The following is a 25,330-nucleotide window of genomic DNA, read 5'->3' as shown; positions in this document are numbered from 1 at the left end:
CAGTGGAAAATCACAACTTGGGCATGGGGTGGGGCAAAACCATGACCAACCAATAAGATTACAAGTACAGTCACCCAGGTGATATTGATTAAAAGGGGATCCAAATAGGAAAACATGTCCCATGCAGGGAATTTCTGGAAAGGAAATGGCTAGGGAGATTGATATCTATTTAGAATATCAATCACTGCTGTTCATCACTGGGAGAGGTAGGTAAGTGTAGTACCTTTTCTCCTTTTTTTTTTTTTTGGTACCGGGTATTGAACTCTTGCACTTGCAAGGCAGGCAGCAGAACCACTGAGCTAAATCCCCAGCCCAACCTTTTCTCTTTTTATAATGCTAACCAGTGAATGTGCCTCAATTTTTTTTCTATGCTGAGGGCCCAGCTTTGTCAAACTGCCTTATAATAATTTCTAACTAACTTAGCTATCTGCAATAGTCCTGCCATGTGAAAATGAGGCCCTAAAACACTCTCTTATGTTATCTTTGACCCAAATTTAGCACCAATGTTTTTCCATTTCACTTTCTAGGATCCATCCAAACAGAGGAATCATGATCCAGAGGCAAGTCCAATGTCTTAAACTTGCTACAATCCTTAGTTTCTTTATTCATAAGTTTTACTTAAAAGACTAAAATTGCCATTCTTTTTATTTATTTTTCTTTTTTTTTTCCGGTATCAGGGATCAAACTCAGGACCTTGTGCTTAAAAGGCAGGCGCAGCGCCACTGAGCTACATCCCCGGCCCACTATTCTTTTTATTTATTTATGTATTTATTTTTTATTTTTCTTACCGGGGATCGAACTTGGGTCCTTGAATTTGCACAGCAGGCAGTGAAACCACTGAGCTAAATCCCCGACCCCTCCCATCATTCTTTTTAAATAGATTCCTGCCCTCAGCCCAATGGCCCCTGGCAGTGACTGTTACTTCCCAGAGGAGGAGAGAGACCCCCTCATCTTCTTAGCCATAGTTGGAATCAGGTTCATGTGGTCACCCACACACCTGGCCACACAACTGCTGTTTCACCTGAAGCTCCTTTCCCTGCATCCATCGAATCTTTGGCTTTGGGATCACAATGCACGGTACATAGGGCCAGAGAGACCTAGAACTCTCCCAACTCATTGGTCACCAACGCCTGGGCTTGAGCTAGAGGTCTGCAGCCGCACTGGATGCACTGGTGCACCTGCTGCATGGGCACCTGGTCGTCCTCAGAGTAGTTGGCGCGGCATCAGAACCTGAGGCCCTGCATCTTTCGGATGTCCTGTCTCTTATACTCTTTACCTTGGAGACCACCGCCTCAGCTCCACCTTGGTTAGGGCTGGCACCCATACAACCTCATGCACACCTTGCCCCCTTGCCCACGGACAATGCGTTTTTTTAGATAGGGTCTCAGTCTCAGGCTGTCCTCAAACTCTTGGCCATCCTCCTGACTCAGCCTCCTAAGTGCTGTGATTACAGGCGTGTGCCACCAAGTCTAGTAACAATGTGTTTTTTTATGTCAGTGTGGCTTGGGATAAAATCCTGTCACTTTTTTTTTCAGGTAACATATTGAATATTCACAAGTTCAAATGTTTTGCATAAACTCATTTCATCCTTATAATAGTGAAGTCCCACTGCTTATACAAGAGACTAAGAGTGAAACACAGGAGTGTAGATCCAGAGCCCAGAGCCTGACCACATGCAGTACAGCCTTGTCTCTCATGTCTCTACAGGGCCTCTCTGCCTCTCTGCACAGGGCAAACACTTCCCTGAGCCCTAGTGGTTGGTTGCACCTGTCAACAGCCTGGAAGGAACAGAGTAGATGTGATAGTGCATTTTCTGTTACTTAACAGAATACTTCAGACTAAATAATTTATAGAGGGAAAAAAGTTTATTTACCTTATGGTTCCAGAGTTGGAAGCATAAAATTTGGCTGGGCATGGTGGTGCATGCCTGTAATCCCAGCACTCAGGAGGCTGAGGCGGGAGGATAGATGTGAATTTGAGGTCAGCCTGGGCTACATAGTGAGTTCAAGGCTGGCCTAGACTACATAGCAAGACCTTGTACCAAACAAAAACAAAGAAGTCCAAGATTTGACATCCGAATCTGGGGAAGGTCTCACGCATTGTCATAACAATGGCCAAAAAGTGGAAGGGCAAGCGGAGGTGGGCAGAAGAGGCAATGCGGGAGGGGTGGCGCACCTGGTAACACTGGCTCCCATGGCAACCAGGCCAGTCCTTCTAGAATCAATCTGGGCCAGGAGAAAGGCATTAATCCTTCTTAATGACCTAATCCCCTCTCCAGGGCCCCACCTCCCAACTCAGCCACCCGGGCAATCACATTTCAACATCAGCTTGGCAGTACTGGGCTGTGCCCACTGCCATGATTATTCCCAGTGCTCTGGGAGGCTGAGGCAGAAGGGCTGCAAGTTCTAGCCCAGCCTGGGCAGTATGGTGACTTAGCAAGGCCTTGTCTCAAAATAAGAAATAAAAAAAGAGCTGGGGATGTAGCTCAATGCAAAAGGCCTGGGTTTAACCCCAGTGCCAAAGGGGAAAATAATTCAACATGAGTCAAACTATCTTCAAACTGTAGTGGCAGACATCACACGCAGTGCTGCTCGCCACTGGAAAATAAGCTTTTGTTTCAAGCAAATTGAATTTGAGGAGTGCGTGGAACTTCTAGGTGAAGTCAGAATTCCAAGAACCATAAAGCCCAGTGTTCAGGTGCCAAGGCAAAGAAGTTGGCATACCTGGGCTGCAATCCCCACAGCATTTACCTGCTGCATGGCCTACAGGGCCATCTGTAGGGTTAGGATAAAAACTAGTCCCTAAAAAAAAAAAAAAAACAACTAGTCCCTCCTTCTTGGTTCAATTGCTTATTTTGGGTGATGTGTGGGATATCCATATGAACATGGTTTGGCCATTCTCAGTACCTGATAAATATTGTTTGTCTTTTTTTTTTGGTACCAGGGATCGAACTCAGGACCTTGCACTTGCAAGGCAGGTGGGGTGCCACTGAGCTAAATCCCCAGGCCTGTTTTTCTTTTGAGACAGGGTCTTGTTATGTAGTTCAGGCTGGCCTTGAACTCACTATGTAGTTCAAGTAGGCCTCAGACTTGTGGCAATCTTCTTGCCTGGCCTCCTCAGTGCCGGGATTGCAGGTGTGCGCCACCATGCCTGGCAGTTTTTGGTTTTCGTTTTCCAGTACTAGGGATTGAACCAGCATCAAGCTACATCCACAACCCTTTATTTTTTCATTTTGAGATAGGGTCTCACTAAGTTGCCCAGACTAGGCTCAAACTTGTGATCCTCCTGCCCAGTGCTGGGATTACAAGTGTGTGCCACCATGAGCAGCAAATGTAGGTTTTTGTAATGGTGTACATAACAAGGATAAACCTCTGATAATATAACAACTGTAGATCACTAAATTAATTAGATATATTGTAGGTAGTTAGGGCTAGGGAGGAGTCAAAAGACAATTGAGATACATTCACTGAAGATCAGCATCATAAAAAAGGAAGAAGTAAGACCAGGATTTAACTCAGTGGTGCCACCTGCCTTGCAAGCGCAAGGTCCTGAGTCTGATCCCCAGTACAAAAAAAAAAGAAGAAGAAAGTAGGGCCTGGGATTAAGCTCAGCGGCACAGCACCTGCCTAGCTAGTTTGAAGTTCTCAGTTCGATCTCCATACCAAAAAAAAAAAAAAACGGAAAAAGTACTACACTTACCTACTTCCCTAGAGATAAATAGCAGTGATTGATATTCTAAATAGGATCTTAAGTGGAGACTAAAATCTCCCTAACCCATTTTCTTTTCAGAAATTCCTTGTTCACTATGTATGCTTGTTACTGTGACTTGTTTTCCCATTTGATCCCCATTTAATCAATACTATCTGGGTGACTGAATTTGTAATCTTATTGGTTGATCATGGTTTTGTCCCACCTCATGCCCACCTTGTGAATTTCTATTAGATCTTATTAGTTGCCTATAGTTTTGTCCCACTTTTCTACCCACCTCACCTCGAGACTTTGCTCCATTTACCTCAGTGGTTCCGCCACCTGCCTCGCAAGCACAAGATCCCAAGTTCAATCCCCAGTACCAAAAAAAAAAAGCCCCCTGTGAAATGGGGTCCTGGGCAAGCCTGGCAACTTTGTGGGTGTCCTCCTCCTGTCAGGCAGGAGCTGCTTCTCCCTCAATAAATATTCCTTCTTCTTAACTTCTGTTGTTTCTCGATTTTAGAAAACACAAACTTGCACTGCAGATATCTAGCAGGTTAAAAAGTTTTATTTCCCTTGTTTGGATTATTTTCGCTTATTTGGATTACTTGTTGTCTTATATGGAAGCCAGCAGACAATATTCTCCTGTATTAAGGTTCTTGCAAAATCTTGAATCTTGGGATTCTATTGTAGACTATGGGGGAAGGCAGGAATCAAATCACTACAAAGACTTGGCTTCCCAGCAACTGCACAATCATTTGCTTCTTTCCCACATATGATTGTGGCTTCCATGATGCCAGGGGCCATGGACTGCCCCAGGAAACTAATGAAGGGGAGGCGTGTCCCATTTCCCCCTACACCCATAATGAGGGGAGCTGACAGCTACTATGGGTGGGAAATGGGGAAGAACGTTCCCAGGGTCAGGGATTAAGAGATCAGGACATGTGGGAACCGCTTTACTGCAGGGAGAGACTAATCCTGTTGTGTAGAGTGGCTCTTAAATTTTTCACTTTAGAAAGGCAGTGGGCTTGGTTTCAAGGAGTCCACGGTTTTGTGCAGGGCACTGACTTGGTTACTTCGGTGAGCTGGAACCTCCAAGCCTCCCAGGAGGACGCTTGAGTGGTAGAGGGTGGTCAGCTCCGGAGCAGGAGCAGCCCCTTTGTGGGGAGAGGAACCTGGGCACCAGGAATGGGGGCAACTTTGCAAGGAGGGGTAGGAGACACACATGATGAGGGAAGGCCTCAAACAAAAGGGAACTTCTGTGGGTGGAGGAAAGCCTAGAGGAGGGGACTCTGGTAGAAAGAGGGCTGTCCTGGGCTGGCATTGACAGTGACACTGAGGCGGCATCCCTCACAGGCGTAGCCCCTCAGCTTCTGGGTTGTCTTGCTCCCAAGAAATGGAAAGGATGTCCCCAAGTTTGGCTAACGATAGCAAGGTCGCTTGCATCACCCTGACCCCACATCCCCTCGTTCGCCTTCCAAGCGCAGCAGGCCTGGGTCTGGGAAAGCTGTCTCTGACCGGAAAGGGAAACTGGAGACTGCGGTCCTAGAGCGCCCGACCTGGGCGACTTCACTGCAGTCCCGCCCTTGTCCCCGCCTTCGGGGTTCAGGATGCCATTCTGGGGCACAGGGGCCCTGGGGAGACCAGATCCCTAGGGGGCGCATGGAGCCGCCTCGAGGGGAGTGACGGGGCCTGGCGTCCCGGGCCTCCGGGCGCTCGGACCCACAGGTGCTGCGGTGCGGTCCCGCGGTCCCGCGTCGTGGGCCGGTGCGGCGGCCTGGCCGGAAGTTGGGCTGGGCAGGGCGACAGGGGCGCAGCGGGCTGGGCGGGGCCGGCGGCGCGGAGGTTTAGAGCTCGGCCTCACTGACTCAGTTTCACCAGAAACTAGGGGGAGGAAGTAGCCGATCGCAGGCGCACCGGCACCTGGGCAGAAGCCGCGCCCCAAGCCGCGCAGGAAGCGGGGCCCGGATCCTCCACAGGCCCAGCCCCTCCCGCTTACCTGCGCAGGTAACCCTGGCCCGCGCGCGAGGCGGAGGCGGCGGCGCAGCACTCCCAGCATGTTTGGCTGTGCGCTCCGCGCCCCCGCATGTGTCCGGGTACGTGGGCCCCGGCGCCCCAAGAGCCAGTCGGTCGGGGCCCCGGGACCCGTGGAGAGCCGGGTCTCTGTTAGGGGCTGCTGCCCGCCCGGCCGGCGCGCCTCGCTCGAGGTCTTCTGGGCAGATCAGGTGTGTCTTCTCCTGTTCCCACCCGCAGGTCCCAGGTACCCTCAGAACCCAGAGCCCTGCACTCCCCTGGGAGAAGGGCGGCGGCACCCGGGAGGATGATGGCCGGCGCCCGTACGGTGTGGCTTCTGTGCGCCCTCGGGCTCTGGGGCGCCGAGGCCGGGTTGCCGCCTGCGCCCCCTGAGCTGCCCACTGGAGACTCCTGCCTGGCCGGCTTCACCAGCGGGGTCCCTGATTTCGTGCTGGACACCGAGGCCTCGGTCAGCAACGGGGCCACCTTCCTGGGCTCCCCCGAGGTGCAGCGGGGCAGGAACTGCGTGCGCGCCTGCTGCACCACCCAGAACTGCAACCTGGCGCTGGTGGAACTGCAGCCCGACCGCGGGGAGGACTCTATCTCCTCCTGCTTCCTCATGAACTGCCTGTACGAGCAGAACTTTGTGTGCAAGTTTGCCCGCAGGGACGGCTTCAGCAACTACCTCACGAAGGAGGTTTACCGCTCCTACAGAGAGCTGCAGAAACAGGCCTTCGGAGGTATGGAGGAGGGTGCCATCCTGGATAGAGCGGGAGAGTATCGAAAAGGGGGCTGGTTGGTGATGGGGTCTCTGAGAGAGGGGACCATCGGAGAGAAGTTAGAACCCAGTTGTGGTAGCACACGCCTGTAATCCCAGTATTCTGGGAAGCTGAGGCAGGAGGATTGAAAATTTGAACCCAGACTGGGCAATTTGTGATTTAGCCAGAGAGACCCTGTCTCAAAATAAAAAAGGGCTGGGGATGTAGCTTGATGTGAAGGCCTTGGATTCAGCTCCTATTCCCTGGTGGGCAAACACACATACACACACACACACACACACACACGCGTGCACGCGCACACACAAAGTGAGGGAGGAAAGTCCAGTTCTATCCTGACTCTTCAGAAGTAGGCAGTATAAACAGTGAACAGCGGGCATGTAATGAGGGAGGGGCACATCTGAGAGACTCTGGCTCCTGATTCAGGATGTGCAGAGGCTCTGGGCTGCTGTGTGGGAGAGAGGAAGCATCTCCCCAGATTCCCACCTCTGGCCCTGTTAGGCTGAGTCATACAGTGAGCTGTCTGGATGCAGCCTGGTGACCAGAAAGGCACCAGCCACGCACTTTTGTAGGTACCTTGAGGCTTGGGCAGGTGGGCCTGGCTGTAGTCTCTTCCATTGGCTGGACAAAGGCCTGCTGAGCATTCCTCTGTCCTGGGAACAGATTGGTGTGTTGGTGGTCTCTGAAAAACAGCCAGATGGCAGAGACTGAAGACCAGGTCTAGTCTGGGGTTGACCCAAGATGGGCCATGACATTGTGGGCACAGTAGCCAGAGGCTGGGGGGGTGGGGGGGGGTGAAGAAGAAGGCTGCTGTGTGAGTCAGCCTGCTGGTATGTGTACCTGCTAGGGGAGGGATGTCACCTGTCCAGGCAGGTGTGTGTGCTCATGCACATGAGCCAGACAGCAGACAGGGCTCTCCCTACCTAGGGTCTGGTAACTGAAGAGTCTGCTCTCCTGTTTACTTCCAGGCATAAGGGGAAGTGGAGGCCAGGGCACCTTCCCTTTCCTCCTAGCATTAGGAGGAAATCCCAGGCAGCTAGGATCAGGGCTGGTCAGCTTTTCCTCCCCATTCTCTCTCCTGGTGTTTTGGCCAGAGGAGCACCAGGGCCGGAGCAGGTCACAGCTGGTAACCTCTGCTAGCCCCGTACAGTTCACTGATGACTGTATCACACATCCTGCCAGGCCTCAGGTCAACAGTCTCTGAAAAAGGGCTGGGGATTTAGCTCAGTGCTTCCACCACCTGCCTCACAATTGAAAGGACCTGAGTTCGATCCCCGGTACCAAAAAAAAAGAAAGAAAGAAAGAAAACAGTCTCTGAAAAGGGTACTGTTGGCAGTCATCTGCTTTTTAGATTAGAAAACTGACCTCTCATTTAAATAATCTGCCCAGGATAACACTGCTGTCAAATGGTAACCCTAGGATTCACCCCACTTGGGGAGAGGGGCTCCAAAAGTCCAGTGATCTCTTTCACAGGAGATCACCTTTCCAGGAGACACCTAGTCTGTGACCAGCAGATACCAGAAATTAAAACAAGGGACCAGACTGGCTGGGGCAGTCTGAGGTGGTCTAGTTTGGAAAGTGGAGAAGGGACTTTCCTCTCTAGCCTTTCCCTGGGATATTGTTTCCCAGGATAAGGATTCTCTCTGCTCTCCAGCCTTCCAGTAGCTCTCCTGGGTCTCTGAGGAGAGGAAGGAGGGGGATTCTGGGAAGGAGGGATGCCATCTGAGGTCTAGGCTGGGCCATGGAGCCCCACTAGCCCTGGGCTGGAGCCTATTCCACAAGGAAGCACCAGATAAGTAGGTGGTGATGACACCAAGTGACAGTGACTGCTACCAGGTGCCCTTCTTGCACTGACAGAGGTCCCATGGGAGTCCTGCAGGGCCAGAGCCTGAAACTGGAGCGTGGCCTGGGAGCTAAGCTGGATAGGGGCCACTTGCCTCATCTGTAAACCACCAGAACTGGCTTTTGGCACAGGATAGGTGGCTTGGGGATTTCCTGGGGCCTTTGAGCAGTTGGGTGGGGCTTTGACTGAGCCCCAGGCCATTCTAGGCCCTTGGGGTGCTCCAGGGCTTTAGGAAGGGGAGGAAGCTGTGAGAGTCAGGTCTCCACTGTCAGCTGGTAAGGCAGAGGCTGGGGATGAAAGCAGACCAGGTAGTGTGTGGTTCTTTGATCCTTGTGTTGGATAGAGAAACCCTCCTGAGGGTGCTTTGCTTTGTTTCATCTTCCCAGCCTGAGGCTGGGCCACGCTGGTCCAGAAGCCTGGAACTGAGGCCGAGTTGCTGGGCCCTTCTGTCCCCAACCCCCTCCCTCCCAGAGGGCTACGATGACCCAGTGCAAAGATGTCCTGAGGCCTGGCAGCTGGGAAGTTTTATTGCCATTCTAGCCCTTTGCTCTTTTGGGAGTGGCAGGGCAGGGTATCTGCCCCCTGGTCCTGGGGCCGGAGGCTTGATGAGGACAGAGCTGAGAGGAAGGGACATTCCTGATTGAGCCCCAGGTCTGGTGTGTCACTGCCTGCCCTTCTACCTGGGGGCAGAGGTGAGGGTGGAGGTGCTGCTCTGTCTGTCTGCTTTCCCCTCTTGAGAAGCTGGTTTTCTGCAAAATGCAAGGAAGGAGGAATCCCTCCCAGCTCTGCCCCCTTGGCTTGCCTCGTGGGGTACTCTCCTGATTGCAGGCCAAGGCCCTGGGCTGGGGTTGCTGCTAAACAGCCCACTGTCCTCTCCTCCTGCTCTCCCCGCCTTTGCCCTGAATCCTAGCCAAGCAGTTTCCCTTCTCTCTGTTTGTAGGTCCCCAGGCCCTTTCACACACTTCCCTGAGAAACCTCTGCCTTCTGGAACTGCCTTTCTCAGTCACCATGTGTCCTGGTCTTCTCATCTCTGTGACCACCTACACAAGTCCCCCCAGAGTCCCCCACGGGCTCTGCTTTCTCCACCTCATCCTGTGACTCAGCCTTCTACCAGCTGTCCTGATCGCTTTACCACACTTCACACTCATACACTTGAACCCTCTGCTCTTTGGCCACAACTTTAAGAATGTCATCCTTGACACATGTTCCACTTGTCTGAATTCATCTCAAGACTTAGCTCACACGTGTGTACAAGAACTTATTCACTGGAGTGTTGTTTATGGTAATGAAGGCTTGGAAACCATCTCCGTGTATGGCGGCACATCCCCTAGTGAACACTGTTTGGTGTTTTAATACCGATAACTAAGGTGGCCTAGTTGAGGAAGGAAAGCTATGAATTCAGATACTATCTTTGTGGGGGTAGGTACTGGGCATTGAGCCCAGGGGCACTTTACCACTGAGCTGCATCCCCCACCCTTTTTATTGTTTGTTTTGAGAGAGGGTCTCCTTAAATTGCCCAGGCTGGCCTTGAACTTCAGATCTTCCTGCCTCAGTCTTCCAGAGTGCTGGGATTACAGGCATGCACCAGTATGCCCAGCTCAAATTCTATCTTTTTTTTTTTTGGAAATAATACCCCTGAGTTCATTCTAATTTATTTGCATATATCACCAACACAGGTTGAAAACCACTGATACAGAGCTTATCAGAGTGATGAGAATTCATCCGTGAGCTATAGATGGTGCCGTTAGGACTTCGTTGATGTGACTGCATTTTATTTTATTTATTTATTTTGTTTTTTTTGAAACAGGGTCTTGCTATGTAGATCAGGCTGGCCTTGAACTTACTGTGTGGCCCAGGCTGGCCTCAAACTCATGGCAATCCTCCTGCCTCAGCCTCCCATGCACGGCTGTGACTGCATTTTATTCTATTTTATTTTGGTATGAGGATCAAACTCAGGAGCTTGAGATTGCCAGGCAGGTGCTGTGTCAAATTCTATCTTGATATTCACACTCACACACATACACATACAAAGTGGTAAAAGTGGATGCTTTTGTGGTAAAGAACAATTCGAGGCCAGCCTGGGCTACATAGTGAGATCAAGGCTGGTATGGACTACACAGTGAGACCTCATCTCAAAAAAAAAAGGAAGAAGGGCTGGGGATTTAGCTCAGTCGTGCTGCCGCCTGCCCCCAAAAACACAAGGACCTGAGCTCGATCCAAAAAAAAAAAAGGAAAAAAGGGGGACTTTATTATGTACATGTATTGCATAAGCTTAAAAAAACAAAGCAAGATGATAAAAGCAATTAAAACCACACCTCTGAGCAGGTGGTGACCTGTAGCATGATGTTTTGGATCAAGCACAAGCAATGAAGTCACAAAGACCGGGGTTCAAATCCCAGATGCACTGTTTAGAAATGCAGCCATGATCCTGGGCAACTTGTTTAACCTGTCAGGTGTCAGTTTTCTCATCTGAAACCAGGGTAAGGACATAGGTATGGTGGGTGGCTATACAAGTTGGTGGTGGGGACCAGTAGTCAGCAAACTTGCTGTAGACATCTAGGTAGTAAGTATTTCAGGCTTCATCTGATACAGGTCTCTGTCACAACTGCTCTACTGTGGTAATATGGAAGTGGCCGCAGACAGGGGCCAGGCTGTGTTCCTGCTTGCAGGTGTCTCTCTTTTTTTTTTTTAACCAGAGCCTTATATGTGCTAGGTGACTGTTCTAACACTGAGCCATATTGCAGCCCTGTAGACTTTTACACACCCATACAAACACACACACACACATTATTTATTTATTTATTTATTTATTTATTTATTTATTGGTACCAGGGATTGAACTCGGGGCCTGGTGCTTTCGAGGCAAGCGCCAGAACCCCTGAGCTAAATCCCCAGCCCAACATATATATTTTTAACATGTCACAAAAGATTATTCCTTCATCCACTTAAAAACATAACAGAGGACTGGGTATTTAGCTCAGTGGTTCCAGTGCCTGCCTTGCAAGCGCAAGGTCCCAAGTTCCATCCCTGGTACCAAAAAAAACCCCCCAAAAACCCAGATTCAGTGCACAGGCCATGGTATGCCAGACTTTATACAGATAGGGATCTTTATTGTCTCAAATCCAGCTTCTCTATGGGGGAACCCACACCTTCCCTCTAAATCTGGTTTCCCTTCCACCTGTGCAGGAAGTGAGTTCTTCCTCCCCAGTCCTAAGAGGCCAGAGCCACGTGCCTGCCACCATCTCTCCCTTCCCCCTTCCTTTCCATTTCCTGGATGCCCTATGAGTCCAAGCCCTCCTGTTGCAAATGCCCTGAACCGCTGCCCTGGCCAGCCTCGTGCACAGAAACCCTTCCAAACAGAAGTGGAACAGCTGCTGCCCAAGCAGGAACTCCCCACTTGCAGCCCTGGGCCGTCCACTAGGCTGTGTGGACCTGGGTCTGCATCTTGGAATTCACTGTCTGCTGAGCCAGGTCTCCAGGATTCTGTTCCTGTACTTGCAACCAGTGTCTATCCCTCTGTACCACTAGTCATTTAATATCCCAATGTTGCTCCTGCTTTGTCCAAACGCCCTGGCCTGGCAGCTAGGGCACTTGGAGATTTGTCCCAGCCTGACTGGTCTCCTTACTGTCGATCTAACTAGCCTCACAAATCTAACTGCTTGCTTTGGTTTTGCATGTTTTCTGTTGTCATAAGCTGCATCCCATATTCTTCACTGCCAACCCAGCAAAAACAAAATTATCTTAAATTCTTCCTGAGTGTGGTGGCGCACATGTATTATCTCAGCACTCTGGGAGGTTGAGGCAGGAGGATTGCAAATTCAAGCCCAGCCTGGGCAATTTAGTAACTTAGTAAGACCTTATCTCAAAATAGAAAGGGCTGAGGATATAGTTCCCTGTGAAGGCCCTAGGTTCAGTTGCCAGTACTGCCAAAAAAAAAAAAAGTTCTTTCTTCTCTAGAAATCCTTCTTTCCCTAGCCTGTGGTGGCCTTCATGCAGTGTCCACTGTCTTGTCTTGTACACACCCAGCTTCCTGTTGTTAGATCTTTTCTGATCCCTGGACTGTAGTCCCTGCCAAGCACTATATTAATTTCCTAGGGCTCCGGTAACAGATTAGTAAAAACTGAAATGTGTTCTCACAGTTCTGGGAGTTCTGGAGGCCAGAGTGCAATGTCAAGGTGTTACCAAGGACACACTACCCCCAGGACTCCAGGAATGAAACCCTTCCTGCCTCTTCCTACTTCTGGTGTCCCTGGCTTATGGCCGCATCCCTGGGTCTCTGCCTTTCCCCACAGTCTCTTCTTTCACTCTGTCATTCTGTTTTTATAAGGACACTTGTCATTGGATTTAGGACCTACCCAGCTAATCCAGGCTTATCTCATCTGGAAGTCCTTTACTTAATTACTTCTGTAAAGACTTTCCAAATAAGGTCACATTCACGGGTTCCAGGGCCTTGCCATGGATACAACTTTTGGGGGCCCACCATTCAACCTGCTACAGACAAGAGTCCTGCTTTGTGCGGTTTCCCTACCCCATCCCTCACCCTGAGCTGGGACAGCATGGCACAGGCCGTCAGGTTAAGGGAGGATGCAACTCCCAGCAGCTAGAGGCGGGGTCTGTCTGAGGAGCCAGAGGCACCCAGTTCCCACTGCCACCGCCTCTTCCCGGTGGGCTTCTCTGGGTGATATGGCCCAGCAGAGGGAGTGCAGGGAGTTTCAATCACAGATTTCCTTATTTAGATTTTAAATCATCACTTTTAACTTTTTTGGGGGTACTGGTGATTGAACTCAGGGTTCATCTATCACAGAGCTACATCACCAGCCCTTCTTACTTTTTATGTGGAAACAGGGTCTCACTGGGTTGTCCAGTCTGGCCTGGAACTTGGGATCTTCCTGCTGAAGCTGACTGCCTCAGCCTCCTGAGTAGGTGGGATTATAAGCATGTGACACCATGCCCAATTTACTTTAACTTTTTTTTTTTTTCAGCAAACCCAGGGTCTTTGCACTGAGCAACAACCCTCAGGCGTTTTTTATTTATTTATTTTTTTCTGGTACCAGGGATCGAACTCAGGACCTTGCGCTTTCAAGGCAGGCACAGTGCCGCTGAGCTAAATCCCTGACCCTTTATTTTGTATTTTGAGACAGAGTTTTGCTAAGTCACTAAATTGCCAAGGCTGGGCTTGAATTTGGCAGTCCTCCTGCCTCAGCCTCCCACGTGCTGGGATTACAGGCATGCACCACCTCGCCTGGCTCCCAGGTGAGGTTCGTGCTGCCTCCACTCCACTTCTTTCCCAACAGAGACTTAGTCCATTCAGTGAGAGCTCACTTCCCTTACCTTCCCCAGGGACCCAGATCCCCAGGGCCTGGGTGGGCATAGACCTGAAGGTACAACCCCAGGAGCCCCTGGTGCTGAAGGATGTGGGCAACACAGACTGGCACCTCCTTCAGGGTGACTCCGGCCTCAGCATAGAGGTGAGACGCTGGCTGGGGCCCTTCCCCTCCGCTCCGGGTAGGTGGGGTGGAGAGCAGATGAGTGTGATGAGTGTGGCTGGGGCGGCCCAGGGCATGGAGGCTGCCCAGCCTAATGGCCGGTCCTGTGTGTAGAGGAAGGAACCAGACCAGGTGGAGCTGTGGGGACTCAAGGAAGGCACCTACCTGTTCCAGCTGACAGCAGCCGGCTCAGACGATCCCCAGAGCACAGCGAACGTCACGGTCACTGTGCTGTCCGCCAAGCAGACAGAAGGTGCGGGGAGGGCAGGTGGCCCCTGGTGCTCCCAACCTCCCTTCCCCACTGCAGCTCTGCAGTCCCTCACCCGCTCTGTCCCTTCTAGACTACTGTCTGGCCTCCAGCAAAGTGGGCCGCTGCCGGGGCGCCTTCCCTCGCTGGTACTATGAGCCCAAAGAACAGATCTGCAAGCGGTTCATTTATGGAGGTTGCTTGGGTAACAAGAACAACTACCTTTGGGAGAAGGAGTGCATGCTGGCCTGCCAGGATGTGCAAGGTGGGCTTTGAGGGGCAGCCTGGGCTCAGATGACTCCCCAGGACGGATGTCTCCTCACTGGGCAGGGAGGTGGTTGGGCAGTCCCCATTCCTTCCCGTTTCTCATCCCTGCAGAGCCTGGCCACACCTGCCCTCACTTCTTTTTCTTTCTCCCCAGGTCCCTCGGTGGAAAGGCAGCATCCAGGTGGGCTTCCTCCTCCCTCTTTCACTTTGCTTGGCCCCTACCAGCCTGTCTCTGCCCTTTCCTCACTGCAAAGACACCACCCCTACCAACCCAGTACCTTCCCATCAGATGTGCTCAGTCTACATGGAGGAAGAGGGCTGGGGATTTAGCTCAGTGGTGCCGTGCCTGCCTCAAAAGCACAAGGTCCTGAGTTTGATCCCCGGTACCAAAAAAAAGAAGAATACACGGAGGAGAAGCCAGGGTGGTGGAGAGGCCCAAGTAGACCACGGTCCCTTGGCACTGTCTCTGTGCCCAAGCCCAAGCTCATCCCCTACCATCCCGCCCCTTCCCAGTGTGCTCTGGCAGCTGCCAGCCCACTCAGTTCCGCTGCAGTGATGGCTGCTGCATCGACAGCTTCCTGGAATGTGATGACACCCCAGACTGCCCTAACGGCTCCGATGAGGCTACCTGTGAAAAATGTGAGGCCTGGGGTTGGAGAAAGGGTGGGTAATACAAGGGGAGGGCCCGACACAGGAACCCTGGAGAGACCCCTATTGGTTCAACCCCTGACCTTTCATCTCTGCAGATAGCACTGGCTTTGACGAGCTCCAGAATATCCATTTCCCCAGTAACAAAGGTGAGGCCCTCCCCGAGCCCCCTGGGCCAGGATTCGTGCTGGCATTGCCCAAAGGACCTCCGTGCCAGTCTGCTGACACAGGGGAGGGGCTCCCCAGCTGCCTTCTGTGGCTCTGTTTCCCAAACATCACTAGTCAGCTGGACAACTTCAAGACTATTGCTTTGCCCACTGCAAATTGTGTTATCACTTTTTTTTGGTACCAGAGATCGAACTCAGGACCTTGTGCTTGCGAGGCAGGTGCAGTGCTACTGAGCTAAATCCCCGGCCCTGTGTAATCACTTTTTAACTTAATGTGCTGAAAAGGAAATTTCACATCAGTCCCATAAATGGTTTGGGGGTTGTTTGTTTTGGTTTGGGTTTTTTGTTGTTGTTGTTGTTGTTGCTGTTTTTTGGCACTGGAGATCAAACTTGGGACCTTGTGCTTTCGAGGCAGGCACTGGAACCACTGAGCTAAATCCCTGGCCCCTTGGTTTGGTTTTTTGAGACAGAGCTTCACCACGCCGGGCCAGTGCTATAAGTGGAAAATTGCTGTGACTTGCCACAAGTTGAAACTAATTATAAAAATAAATATAATAAAACACTGTTAATAAATTTTAGCTGGACATTTTAGCGGCTAGGCTCAGACTCAGTCCCTGAGGCCCATCATTGTTGTTTAAACTGTGAGCTGGGCGTGGTGACACATGCCTGTAATCCTAGTCCTCTTGAGGCTGAAGCAGGAGGATCACTGCAAGTTTGAGGCCAGCCTGGGCTACATAGTGAGTTCAAGGCCAGCCTGGACTATATAGGAAGGCTGAGGCAGGAAAATTGCTTCTGAGTTCAAGGCCAGCTTAAACTACATAGCATGTTCCTGTCTCAAAAAACAAAATAAAAATCTGTCAATTACTCAGTGATAGAAAACAGATCTTAACACAGAGAGAAAAGGTAAAACCAATTGAAGGAGGAATAAACACGTGAGTCTGTGAAGTTTCCTTTTGTGCCTATGTTAGTGTCCTGGATTTGTCTTTGTAGCATAAGGGGGGAGTGTTTCTGGGTCCCCAGGCCCTTGAAGGGGGTGGGGCAGCAGCCAGGTGGGTCTGAAGGCTCTGGGGGCGCACTCACCCCTTTGCTTGTCCCTACTGCAGGGCACTGTGTAGACCTGCCAGACACTGGGGTCTGCCAGGAGAACATCCCGCGCTGGTACTACAACCCCTTCAGTGAACGCTGTGCCCGATTTACCTATGGTGGTTGTTATGGCAACAAGAACAACTTTGGGGAAGAGCAACAGTGTCTGGAGTCGTGTCGTGGCATCTCCAGTGAGCCTGGTGGCGGGCTGGGGTGTGTGGAGGGAAGGCCTGCTTTGTGCCAATCTGGGTGGTCACCCCTTCATCGTGAGTGCCTGCATTGGTCGTGAGAGAGGATGGTGCAGAGGGGCTGGGGCACAGGAGCAGCCAAACCTCAGCCCTTAGAGCCAACTGTCTCTCCCCTCCATCATTTTGCAGAGAAGGATGTTTTTGGGCTTCGGCGAGAGAGCTCCATTCCCAGCCTAGGTAAGGTTTGGTCTGCCCTGCTGCTGAGGTGGATGTATACTCCATGGGACTGGCTGTGGCTGCCTGAGCCATGTTAAGAGGGACCCTGAGGTTCCCCATAGGGACAGCATGCCATGATGAAATACCGAGGAATGGAAGTAGAGCAAAGTTTGTGCCAGGTGTCTCCCTGCAGAGTCTCAGGCTTTGCCTGAGGCCCCTTGAAGCAGAACAACTTGGACCCAGATCTGAGACCCACCTTCCCTCTGGGCTCATGGGGCAGCCTTTATGCTACTGGTGTGCTGGAGGTCTGAGCTGGGTGCCCATGTGCTTCCACGCTTGGCATCTGTTCACCTTGGTCCCTCCTCTAGAGTTGGGGTGGTTATCAGAACCAGGCAGGCCTTAGGAGCCCTCATTCTGCCCCTTCTGCCCCCAGGCTCAATGGAAATAACCATTGCTATACTCCTGGTCACCTGCATCATAGGGGTGGTAGCCATCCTGGGTTACTGCTTCTTCAAGGACCAGAGAAAGGCCTTCCAAAGACACCACCGCCACCCACCACCCACGCCCGCTAGCTCCACTGTCTCCACCACTGAAGACACAGAACACCTGGTCTATAATCACACGACCCAGCCCCTCTGAGCCAAGGGTGCTCCCTGCTCTTGAAGACTGGGGATACTTTGGGACCAGACTTCTCCTGCCTGTTTCACAGGCTTTTGTCCCTCAGAAGCAAGGCTTTTCCTCTCTAGGAGAAGTCTCAGCTGAGCTTGTACCAGTTGTCCCTGAGAAAGCTCAAGGGTCTGGGAGGAATGGAAAACTCCTGAGCCATTACTGTACATAGAAGGACCTGCCTGAAGCTGGGTTTTTGTTGTGTTCAAAACTGCCTGCCGCCACCCTCTGGCTCTGGGGAAAGAGCTGGGGTGGTGTTGGAAACCAACCCTGTCTGCCACAGCTGCCCTTCAACTCTGCACAGTGCAGGGGTGGGAGGGAGGACTCCCTGTGTAGTTCATGCTGTAAAGAACTGCTTTTGGGGTGCTGGGGACAAAACTCAGTGGTAGAGTATGTGTGCGTAGCATGCCTGAGGCACTGGGTTCAATTCCCAGCACTGGAGAGGGGATGCTTTGTCTTTATTTAATGTCTGGGGGGTGAGAGGATCGGAAGCTGGCTGTCTTCCTCCTTTCCTAAGATTGAGCTGTTTGCCTGTAACCAGCCCTAGCCTAGCCTAGATAAGTAGTGAGAGCTGGAAGAGCCCAGCTACATCCTGCATCCTCCACTCCCTGGCCCCAGGGCTCCCCAACATCTTATCCCAGCCCTTCCTCAGCTTCCCAGGTCCTGTGCACTCCATGCAAAAAAGAGGTGTATGAAGCTGGGGGTGCAGGTTGGCACACAAAGTGCTTTGCCTAGCACACACGAGGCCCTGGGTGTTCAGTCCCCAGCTCTGCAAAAATAAATAAAATGAAATGGTTTGTTTTGTGGGGTTTCTGCCTTTGGGATGAGGTTACTCTGGGGAGATGAGAGTGCCCATCTAACCAGTTCTGGCTCTGGCCACCCTGTTTGTCAGGTTTTCCCACCTCTCCCGAAACTGCCCTGGTCCTGAGGGTGGAGGTGTCAGGTTTGACCACTGGAGAGAATCGGTGAGAGGTCCCTGGGAGCAGGGGTTGGGTGAAGCCCAGTGCAGCTGGGCAATAGAGAGACTTAAGGTTTGAGCCTCTCAGCAAACCTGCTCAGTAGCTGGGACAGGTCTTAGCCTCCCCGCAGCTGGAGGTAGGGAATGCACAGACTGGAACCCTGGCTCTTTACACCCCCATCCCCAGTCCCAGTACTGGGATTGAACGTAGGGCCTTTGCACTGAGCTACATCCCTAGCTTTTATTTTTACTTTCCCCCTGCCCCCTAGTACCGGGGATTGAACTCAGGATTGTGCTTTCGAGACAGGCAAGGCACCACTGAGCTAAATCCCCAGCCCCTAGTCTTTTTTATTTTGAGATTTTCACTAAATTGCCCAGGCTGGCCTCAAACTTGCAATTCTGCTTCTGCCTCCAAGTAGCTGGGATTACCAGGTGTGTGCTACCATGCCTGGCAAACTCTGGCCCTTATCTCCACCTCATTCAACCCAGGTCACCAGCTGCCACCCTGCACACCCTCAGAAGCCCTGGCTTCACAGGAATGCAGCTCCTCACCAGGCTCTGGGCTCCTGCTCAGCAGCTATTATTTGAAGGACCACACCAACCCACTCCCCTCCATTCGTTTAAGCCACTTACCCTGTCTACCCCCCGCCATAATTGTGTGTGTGTGTGTGTGTGTGTGTGTGTTGCTGGTAACTGAACCCAGGGTCTTTGCACTGACCTACATCCCCAGTCCCCTGCCTTTTATTCATTAAGTTTATTGGTACATTTTAGGCATACAACATGATGACACTCATCATTGGGAATTTGTGCCTTTACATGATGTATCTTGGTTCCCCCCCCCCTTTTTTTTTGAGAAAAGACTAAGTTCCCCAGGCTTGGTTCAAACTTGAAATCCTCCTGCCTCGTCCTGCCAGAGTGCTAGGATTACAGGTGTGTGCCACCACAGCTGGCTAGAATTATACTTTTAATTATATTAATCATACTTTTAATTTTTTTTTTTTTTTGGTACTGGGGATCAAACTCAGGACCTTGCACTTGTGAGGCAGGCGGCAGCACCAATGAGCTAAATCCCCAGTCCTTTTCATTATATTTTTAATTTATTCCACAAACTACATTGAACTTCTATGTGCTAGGCACTGCTGATCATTAGATTTTTAGTATCATCAGTTACCTGGGAGGCGTTATTGGAATTCTTCACATGTCTCAGTTTGGCTCAGTACAGACCCTGGGATAGTACCCAAAGGTACTATTATTATCCCTATTTTCCAGGTACAGAAATGTTCAGGTGAGTTCCCAAGGAACTGGAGCAGGTTTAGGAGGACTGGATCCAGCCCCTAACAGTGCAGCGCCACAGCCTAATCTTCCAGGAGAAGTAGGGGCTGCCTGCCAGCAACTCCAGTGGGAGCGACAGGAGAGTGCACGTGTGAAGCCTCAAGTACACGGCTGCACAGCTGCGCACACCTGTGCGGTGTGACTGCCTCTCTACCACTGCTGTCTGCCTAGACCACCTCCCCATTCTCATCCCTCAGCCCAGCTTCAAAGTCCTGCACTTGGAGAGCACCAGCAGGCTGGCCCTCCCTGGTTCACACCCCTGCCTGCCAGCAGGACCCTGCACACGGGGCACCTTCTTTTGTGTCCATATCTGTCTCCCTGCCAGGTTGTGAGCTGATCTCCAGCACCTCATGTACCCCTGTGACCTCAGGGTGTTTTTGTTTTTTGGGTTTTTTTGCAGAATCTCAAAGTGTAGGGCAGGCTGACCTTAAACTCACTATGTAGCCCAGGCTGGCCTCACGGCAATCCTCCTGCTTCAGCCTCCCAAGTGCTGGGATCATAGCGGTGCGCCACCACACCCAGCCATGACCTCAGTTAATACTAGTTGCTCAACAAATATTAGGTGGGCAGCAGGCAGGGGTGGAGCTCATTCTCTGACCCCTTCCACAGGTGGCTGTATTCTCCTTCCTAACCTTTGCCCGGCACTCGCCCATCCTCTCTGGTCTCTCTCCTGCTTTCATTCTTGGTTCTCTCGAAGCACTTCTGGAGCTGGGTGATTAATAGTTCAAACGCCATTCCAACGCCCATAAAAGTGATCCATATAGAGGGGCTGGGGATTTAGCTCAGTGGTTCTACCGCCCGTCTTGCAAGCGCAAGGTCCTGAGTTCAATCCCCGGTACCAAAAAAAAAAAAAAAAGTAATCCATATAGAGTAAATGCTTAGTGTTTGCTGGCCTGGAGTGAGCATCCTCTCCTCTCGGGAAGGGGCGGAGATCACGTGAGATAATGCCAGGCAAAGCCTCATCGTATCACTCTGGAGGGAGGAAGTGGGAGCTTGTAGCGGCCGCTAGGAGGAGCTCTCACCACGACTGCGTGCTGTGTCTTCCTGTGAGGGGTTTACTGGAAGTTCATGTTCAGCCAGGTGCCAGGCTCTAAGCATTAAGGCCGAGATGCAGCCTGCTCTCCCGGAGTTATCCTCTGGAATGCAAGCAGCGTGGATGCAAATACTGTAACAATTTGGTCCCTGGGACTTCCCCGGGTGCCTTCTGCTCTGTCCACACCCAAATGATTCTTAGAAGTCTCTTGCCTGCCACCCTGCTTTGCCAGTTGCCTCTACCTCAAATATCCCTTTGGCCCTGGAAAGATCCTCCTTTACCCTATGACCAGCTCAAAAACTTCTCCCCTGCTTTCTAGCCAAAGTTCACAGCTGCCCTGTCCTCCCCGTGCACTCGTGATGTGCCGCACACAGCGGAGCCAAGTCACCGTGCCTCCCCACATCTGTCCAGGCTCCTTGCAACAGGGACTGACTGGCTCCTGCTCACCCCGGTTGTTCCCTATGCTGGACCCTGCTGTGGATACTAAGTATCCAAGAGCTGGCTGTTGGAAAGAAGCAGAGGCTGGTCAAGCCAGGGAGATTAAGAAGGTTGAGAAATGGCTTCAGGCAAGAAGTATTAAGTAGGCAAACAAGGTCTATGAGGAGAGATACATGTGCACTCATATTCACAACGCCATTATTCACAGTAGCAACCCAAGTGGGCTGGGGATTTAGCTCAGTGGTCCCAGCGCCTGCCTTGAAAGCACAAGGTCCCAAGTTCGATCCTCAGTACCAAAAAAAAAAAAAAAGAAAGAAAGAAAGAAATCACCAATAGCAAATGCTGGAGGGGCTGTGGGGCAAAAGGAACCCTTGTCCACTGTTGGTGGGAGTGCAGACTGGTGCAGAAGGAAAAAATGGAAACAAAGCTTTTGTATATAGGGAGAGGAGGGGGTCAGGGGGATGGGAAAAAAGAAGAGGCAGGATATATCATGCACAGGTGCAAATTCCCTGTGCGTGTTATCATCCTGGGTATCTAAAATGTGCCAATACATCTTTCAAAAAATGCTTTAAAGAAAAAGAAAGAATCAAGATAAGTGGGGAGTAAGGAACTTGAATTAGTGCCAAGGAGAAATACAGTATAAATGTTATGTCATGTGTACTAGAATAATTGGGAAAACATGAGTAGGTGCACATGGACATGGGTGTGAGAGTCCCACACCAAACAAAATGATAGCGGAAATGGGCAGCAGGGACCACGGATCTCCTTTCTTTAGGGAGCAGCACCTGCGCCATTTGTCTCTCAGAGCCCTGTGAAGGGTGTGGAAAGGCGGGTGGGTGGCGACCGTGCAGTTGTGCAGTTGGGAACTGGTCGGGGGAGCCCCTGCATCAGGAGTAGGTAGCAGGCCAGGGTCTCTCTGTGTAGTTCAGTCTGGATTTGAACTCACTCTAAAGCCCAGGCTGGTCTCAAACTCAATGGTGATCATCCTCCCTCAGCCTCCTGGGTGGTGAGGTTACAGGCATGCACCACGATGCCCAGCTGGAAATGAATAAGTGAATGAATGAATGAGTGAATAAGTGGGCTGAAGATGTAGCTTCGTGCAAAGGCCCTGGGTTCAGTCCCTAGAACTGTAAAGACAAAGTTGCACACCCGTAGCTTTCCATCATACTCTGACCCAAACAGTGGTTTAATTCCTTTAATTAGTTGCCAGCATTTATAGAATCAGGAATTCAATTCATATATATAAATTACTAGCTTCTTGCATAAACTTGGGGCCCTGTTGACAGCCTGCTCATATTTCTGCAGCAGGCCAGGCATTAAGCCTTGGGTCCTTTGCCTTCAGCCAGGCCTTAAATCATTCCCAGCCTGCTGCTCCCATGCTTAGGTATTTAAGGGACCCTCCAGGCATCACCTTCTTCCCCCAAACCCCTCCTGCTTTCTACATCTGGGGACTTCTCTCCAAACTCACTGGTCCTAAAACTTCCAATGAACACTAACAAAAATCGTGTTGTTCCTCCCAAACCCATCCCTGCCCACTTAAACAAACAGGCCTAATGAGGGGCGGTTTGCCCTACTGCACAAGACCTTGTCCCCATCCAGCCCTCACAGGACAAGAGCCAGGACAGATGGTACTTTCAAGCTCCCTTGGGGAGGGGCTGCGGTGAATGGCCTCACCTGGAAGGCCAAACCTGGAAGGGGAGCTTCAGCCCAGGTTCCACCTGGTTCACCCCAACACACACAAGCTCTGGAGAGAACTCCTGGCTTCACCTTCCCACCTGGGCCGGCTGGGGAGGGGGCTGTATCAGCTGGAGCTCAGAACAGCAAGATCAACAGAATAGGCCTGGAAAGAAAGAAAGAGGCCCCTTGTGGAATTTTAAAAGGAGGGGTGACTATATGTTTAGAAAAGCAAGCCCTAAACCTGAAAAGGGATATTTACTCAAATCTTCATGGTATTATCTCTCCCTGATAATGACAGATGCTGGGTCCCTCCACCCCTGTACTAGACACTGAACTCAAGGAGCCCTGAGCACTGAGCTACAATCCCCATCCCTTTTTATTGTTTATTGTTTGGAACAAGGTCTTGCTAAATTGTCCACACAGGCCTTGAATTTGCCAACCTCCTGCTCACTCAGCCTGTATGTAGCTGGGATGACAACAGGTGTGTGTCAGCATGTCCAGCTTCGGTCTGCAGTCTCTAACCTTCCTGCAATAAATATCTATTGCTTTTGTAGTAAGAAAAAGTATTGCAATATATAAGAGAGGAACAAATCATCAGACCCTGTACTCTGTACTGGGCTCCAGGCAGTGGGGATGGGAAAAAAGGGAGCTTGGAGACATCTGAGAAAGGAAGCCAGTGGAGGACTGGGCGACTGGGCTGTGCATGGACAGCATGAGTCAGCAGAGCCGCCGGGTCTTGATGCTGGGAGGCTTGGCTGTGTGGGAGTGCCACCAAGAGAAACAGGGACATGTGGAGGAGGGGCAGTTTCAGGAGGTCCAGGCAGAAGGTGAAGGGCCGCCTGGCACCAGATGGGGACCGGCGTTGTTGACTTCATGTCATCACTTAGCTGTTGTTTGCTTAGGCCTCACCTATGGGGAAGGGTTTAAGGCAGTTTATTGGCATCTATAAATTATGAGACAACATGCATATAAAGTAGGAATGAGATTTTTTTTTTCAATAAAGGAGGAACATAAAAAACTAGGGTCAGGATCAAGTCAAAAGCATAGGAGTCCTACTCCGGTGGGCTGTCCGGGCAGCTCCGAGCAGCCTGGCTGCAGGTGTGTGTGCTGAAGTCCCGCAGGCCCAGAGGTGAGTGGTCTGGGCCTGGTGAGGGTGGAGCCTCTGGTTTTTGGGCTGGATGGAATGATGGGAAAGAACAATAGCAGGCAGGCTGGGGAGGGGAGGGGAGGAGCAGACGCGGTCAGAGGGGTGGCAGGAGGTGCGGCAGCAGAGAGGATCCAAGGCCCAGAGGCCACAGGCTTTTAACGCTGCCAAGCATTGCGACCACCATGATGTGGAGATGAAGGGAGGCCTGGCCAAGGGAGGTCACCTACTTAGAGGGACAGGCTAAAGGTAGAAGAGAGCTCCAGGAGGCCTGGAGTTAAAAAGGCTTCGCTATTGACCCTCTAGCTCGCTTGGGGTTGTCTTTCTGGGGGGTTTTCTCTGAGCCACCTTCCCCTCCCTATGATCCCCTGCAAGCAGTTTATGACCTTGAGTTATGACCTCAGATTAGTCTATTGCCCCAGAGAGAGGGCCCACAGTAGTACATGAAAATTAAAGGTGCTAAACTAGATGACAAGATCCTTTCTGTCCTGACACAATGGCCTTGGGTTCTCAGAGGGGCCTTGGCTGTAGGCCCCTCTGAGTTCAGAGGTAGGGGAGCTGACAGAGCTGAGGAACTGAGGCCCGAGAGAGGCAGTGACTGGCCCAAGGTCACACAGCTAGGGGCCATAACTGGGCCAGGAAGCCAGGGTTCCAGAGCCCCAAGCCCTAGCCTCTGCAAGTCTCATCTTCTCCAGACAGCTGAGCTCTTGGCTTTGGTTTCTGTCCTTTCTCAGGAAGTAGGACAAAGGAACCACAAGCCAAGAAGCTGTCAGGGCTGGTCCCAAACCCCAGGAGGCTGGGAACCAAAAGTCCACACCCATGTGAACATAGGCCAGCACTGATACCTCTTACCTGGCGCTCAGAAACTTCCTCCAAATCAGTTCTCAGCGATTATCTTGCTTATCTGTGCAGGTCCCCTGGGAGCCAGGGAGGGGCAGAGAGCATTAGCCCCACTTCACCACAGGGAGAAACTCAGATGAGAGGAAAGGCCATAATTTACCCAAGTTAGGCAGCAAGTCAGGATGAAGCTGAAATGGGAGGCCAAGTCTCGGGGCTTCACAGGGAGGGTGTTGTCCACAGAGCACACAGCCTGCTGGCCAGAGTAGGGGAGAGAAATGTGCACAGTGCCAGGGATCCAGGGTCCCCGTTTCTCCAGGAAAGCCTCCTGCTGTCCCTGGGGGAGACCTGCAGGGATAAGCTCTGCTGGCCGGTGCACAAGCCGGGATAGGAGTTCAGGAAGGAGAGAGAGGCGCCTGGCCGTGGAGAATGCACATCTGAGAGTGGGAGCAATCATGGATCAACTGTTCGGGGGAGGGGTCTGTCTGTTTTTCTGCCAGTTCCAAGGGGCCCTAGGGAATTCCTGTACCCACATGGGGCCCAGAGCCCTGCTGCTCTCACTGGCTGGGGCCCAGGGAGTCATCAGTCTGGTTTTGGGTTTTTTGTTTTTTGGGAGGAGGTAAC

General features: G+C 51.4%; 1 protein-coding gene across 1 annotated transcript; it reads left to right on the top strand.

Annotated features, from left to right (window-relative positions):
* The first annotated feature begins 5,315 nt into the window (after nt 1-5,315).
* On the top strand, nt 5,316-18,096 carry Spint1 (serine peptidase inhibitor, Kunitz type 1). Its single transcript, XM_004861586.3, has 11 exons — nt 5,316-5,694; nt 5,941-6,440; nt 13,660-13,787; nt 13,920-14,058; nt 14,147-14,317; nt 14,474-14,500; nt 14,833-14,958; nt 15,066-15,116; nt 16,238-16,408; nt 16,595-16,642; nt 17,055-18,096. The coding sequence occupies exons 2-11, from the start codon at nt 6,008-6,010 to the stop codon at nt 17,258-17,260; spliced, it is 1,500 nt and encodes a 499-aa protein (XP_004861643.1). The 5' UTR covers nt 5,316-5,694; nt 5,941-6,007; the 3' UTR covers nt 17,261-18,096.
* The last annotated feature ends 7,234 nt before the right edge of the window (nt 18,097-25,330 follow it).

This window comes from Heterocephalus glaber, unplaced genomic scaffold (genome assembly GCF_053883595.1).
Source record: "Heterocephalus glaber isolate CG9 unplaced genomic scaffold, H.glaber_assembly_v1.0 deba00000809, whole genome shotgun sequence".
Lineage (NCBI taxonomy): Eukaryota > Metazoa > Chordata > Mammalia > Rodentia > Bathyergidae > Heterocephalus > Heterocephalus glaber.
This window is presented reverse-complemented; position numbering and strand designations above follow the sequence as displayed.

Coding starts and splice junctions, on each gene's coding strand:
- Spint1 (XM_004861586.3), top strand. CDS start 6,008: ATGATGGCCGGCGCCCGTACGGTGTGGCTTCTGTGCGCCCTCGGGCTC. Junction 14,318..14,473: donor GGCCTGCCAGGATGTGCAAG/GTGGGCTTTGAG, acceptor CTTTCTCCCCAG/GTCCCTCGGTGGAAAGGCAG. Junction 15,117..16,237: donor CCATTTCCCCAGTAACAAAG/GTGAGGCCCTCC, acceptor TCCCTACTGCAG/GGCACTGTGTAGACCTGCCA.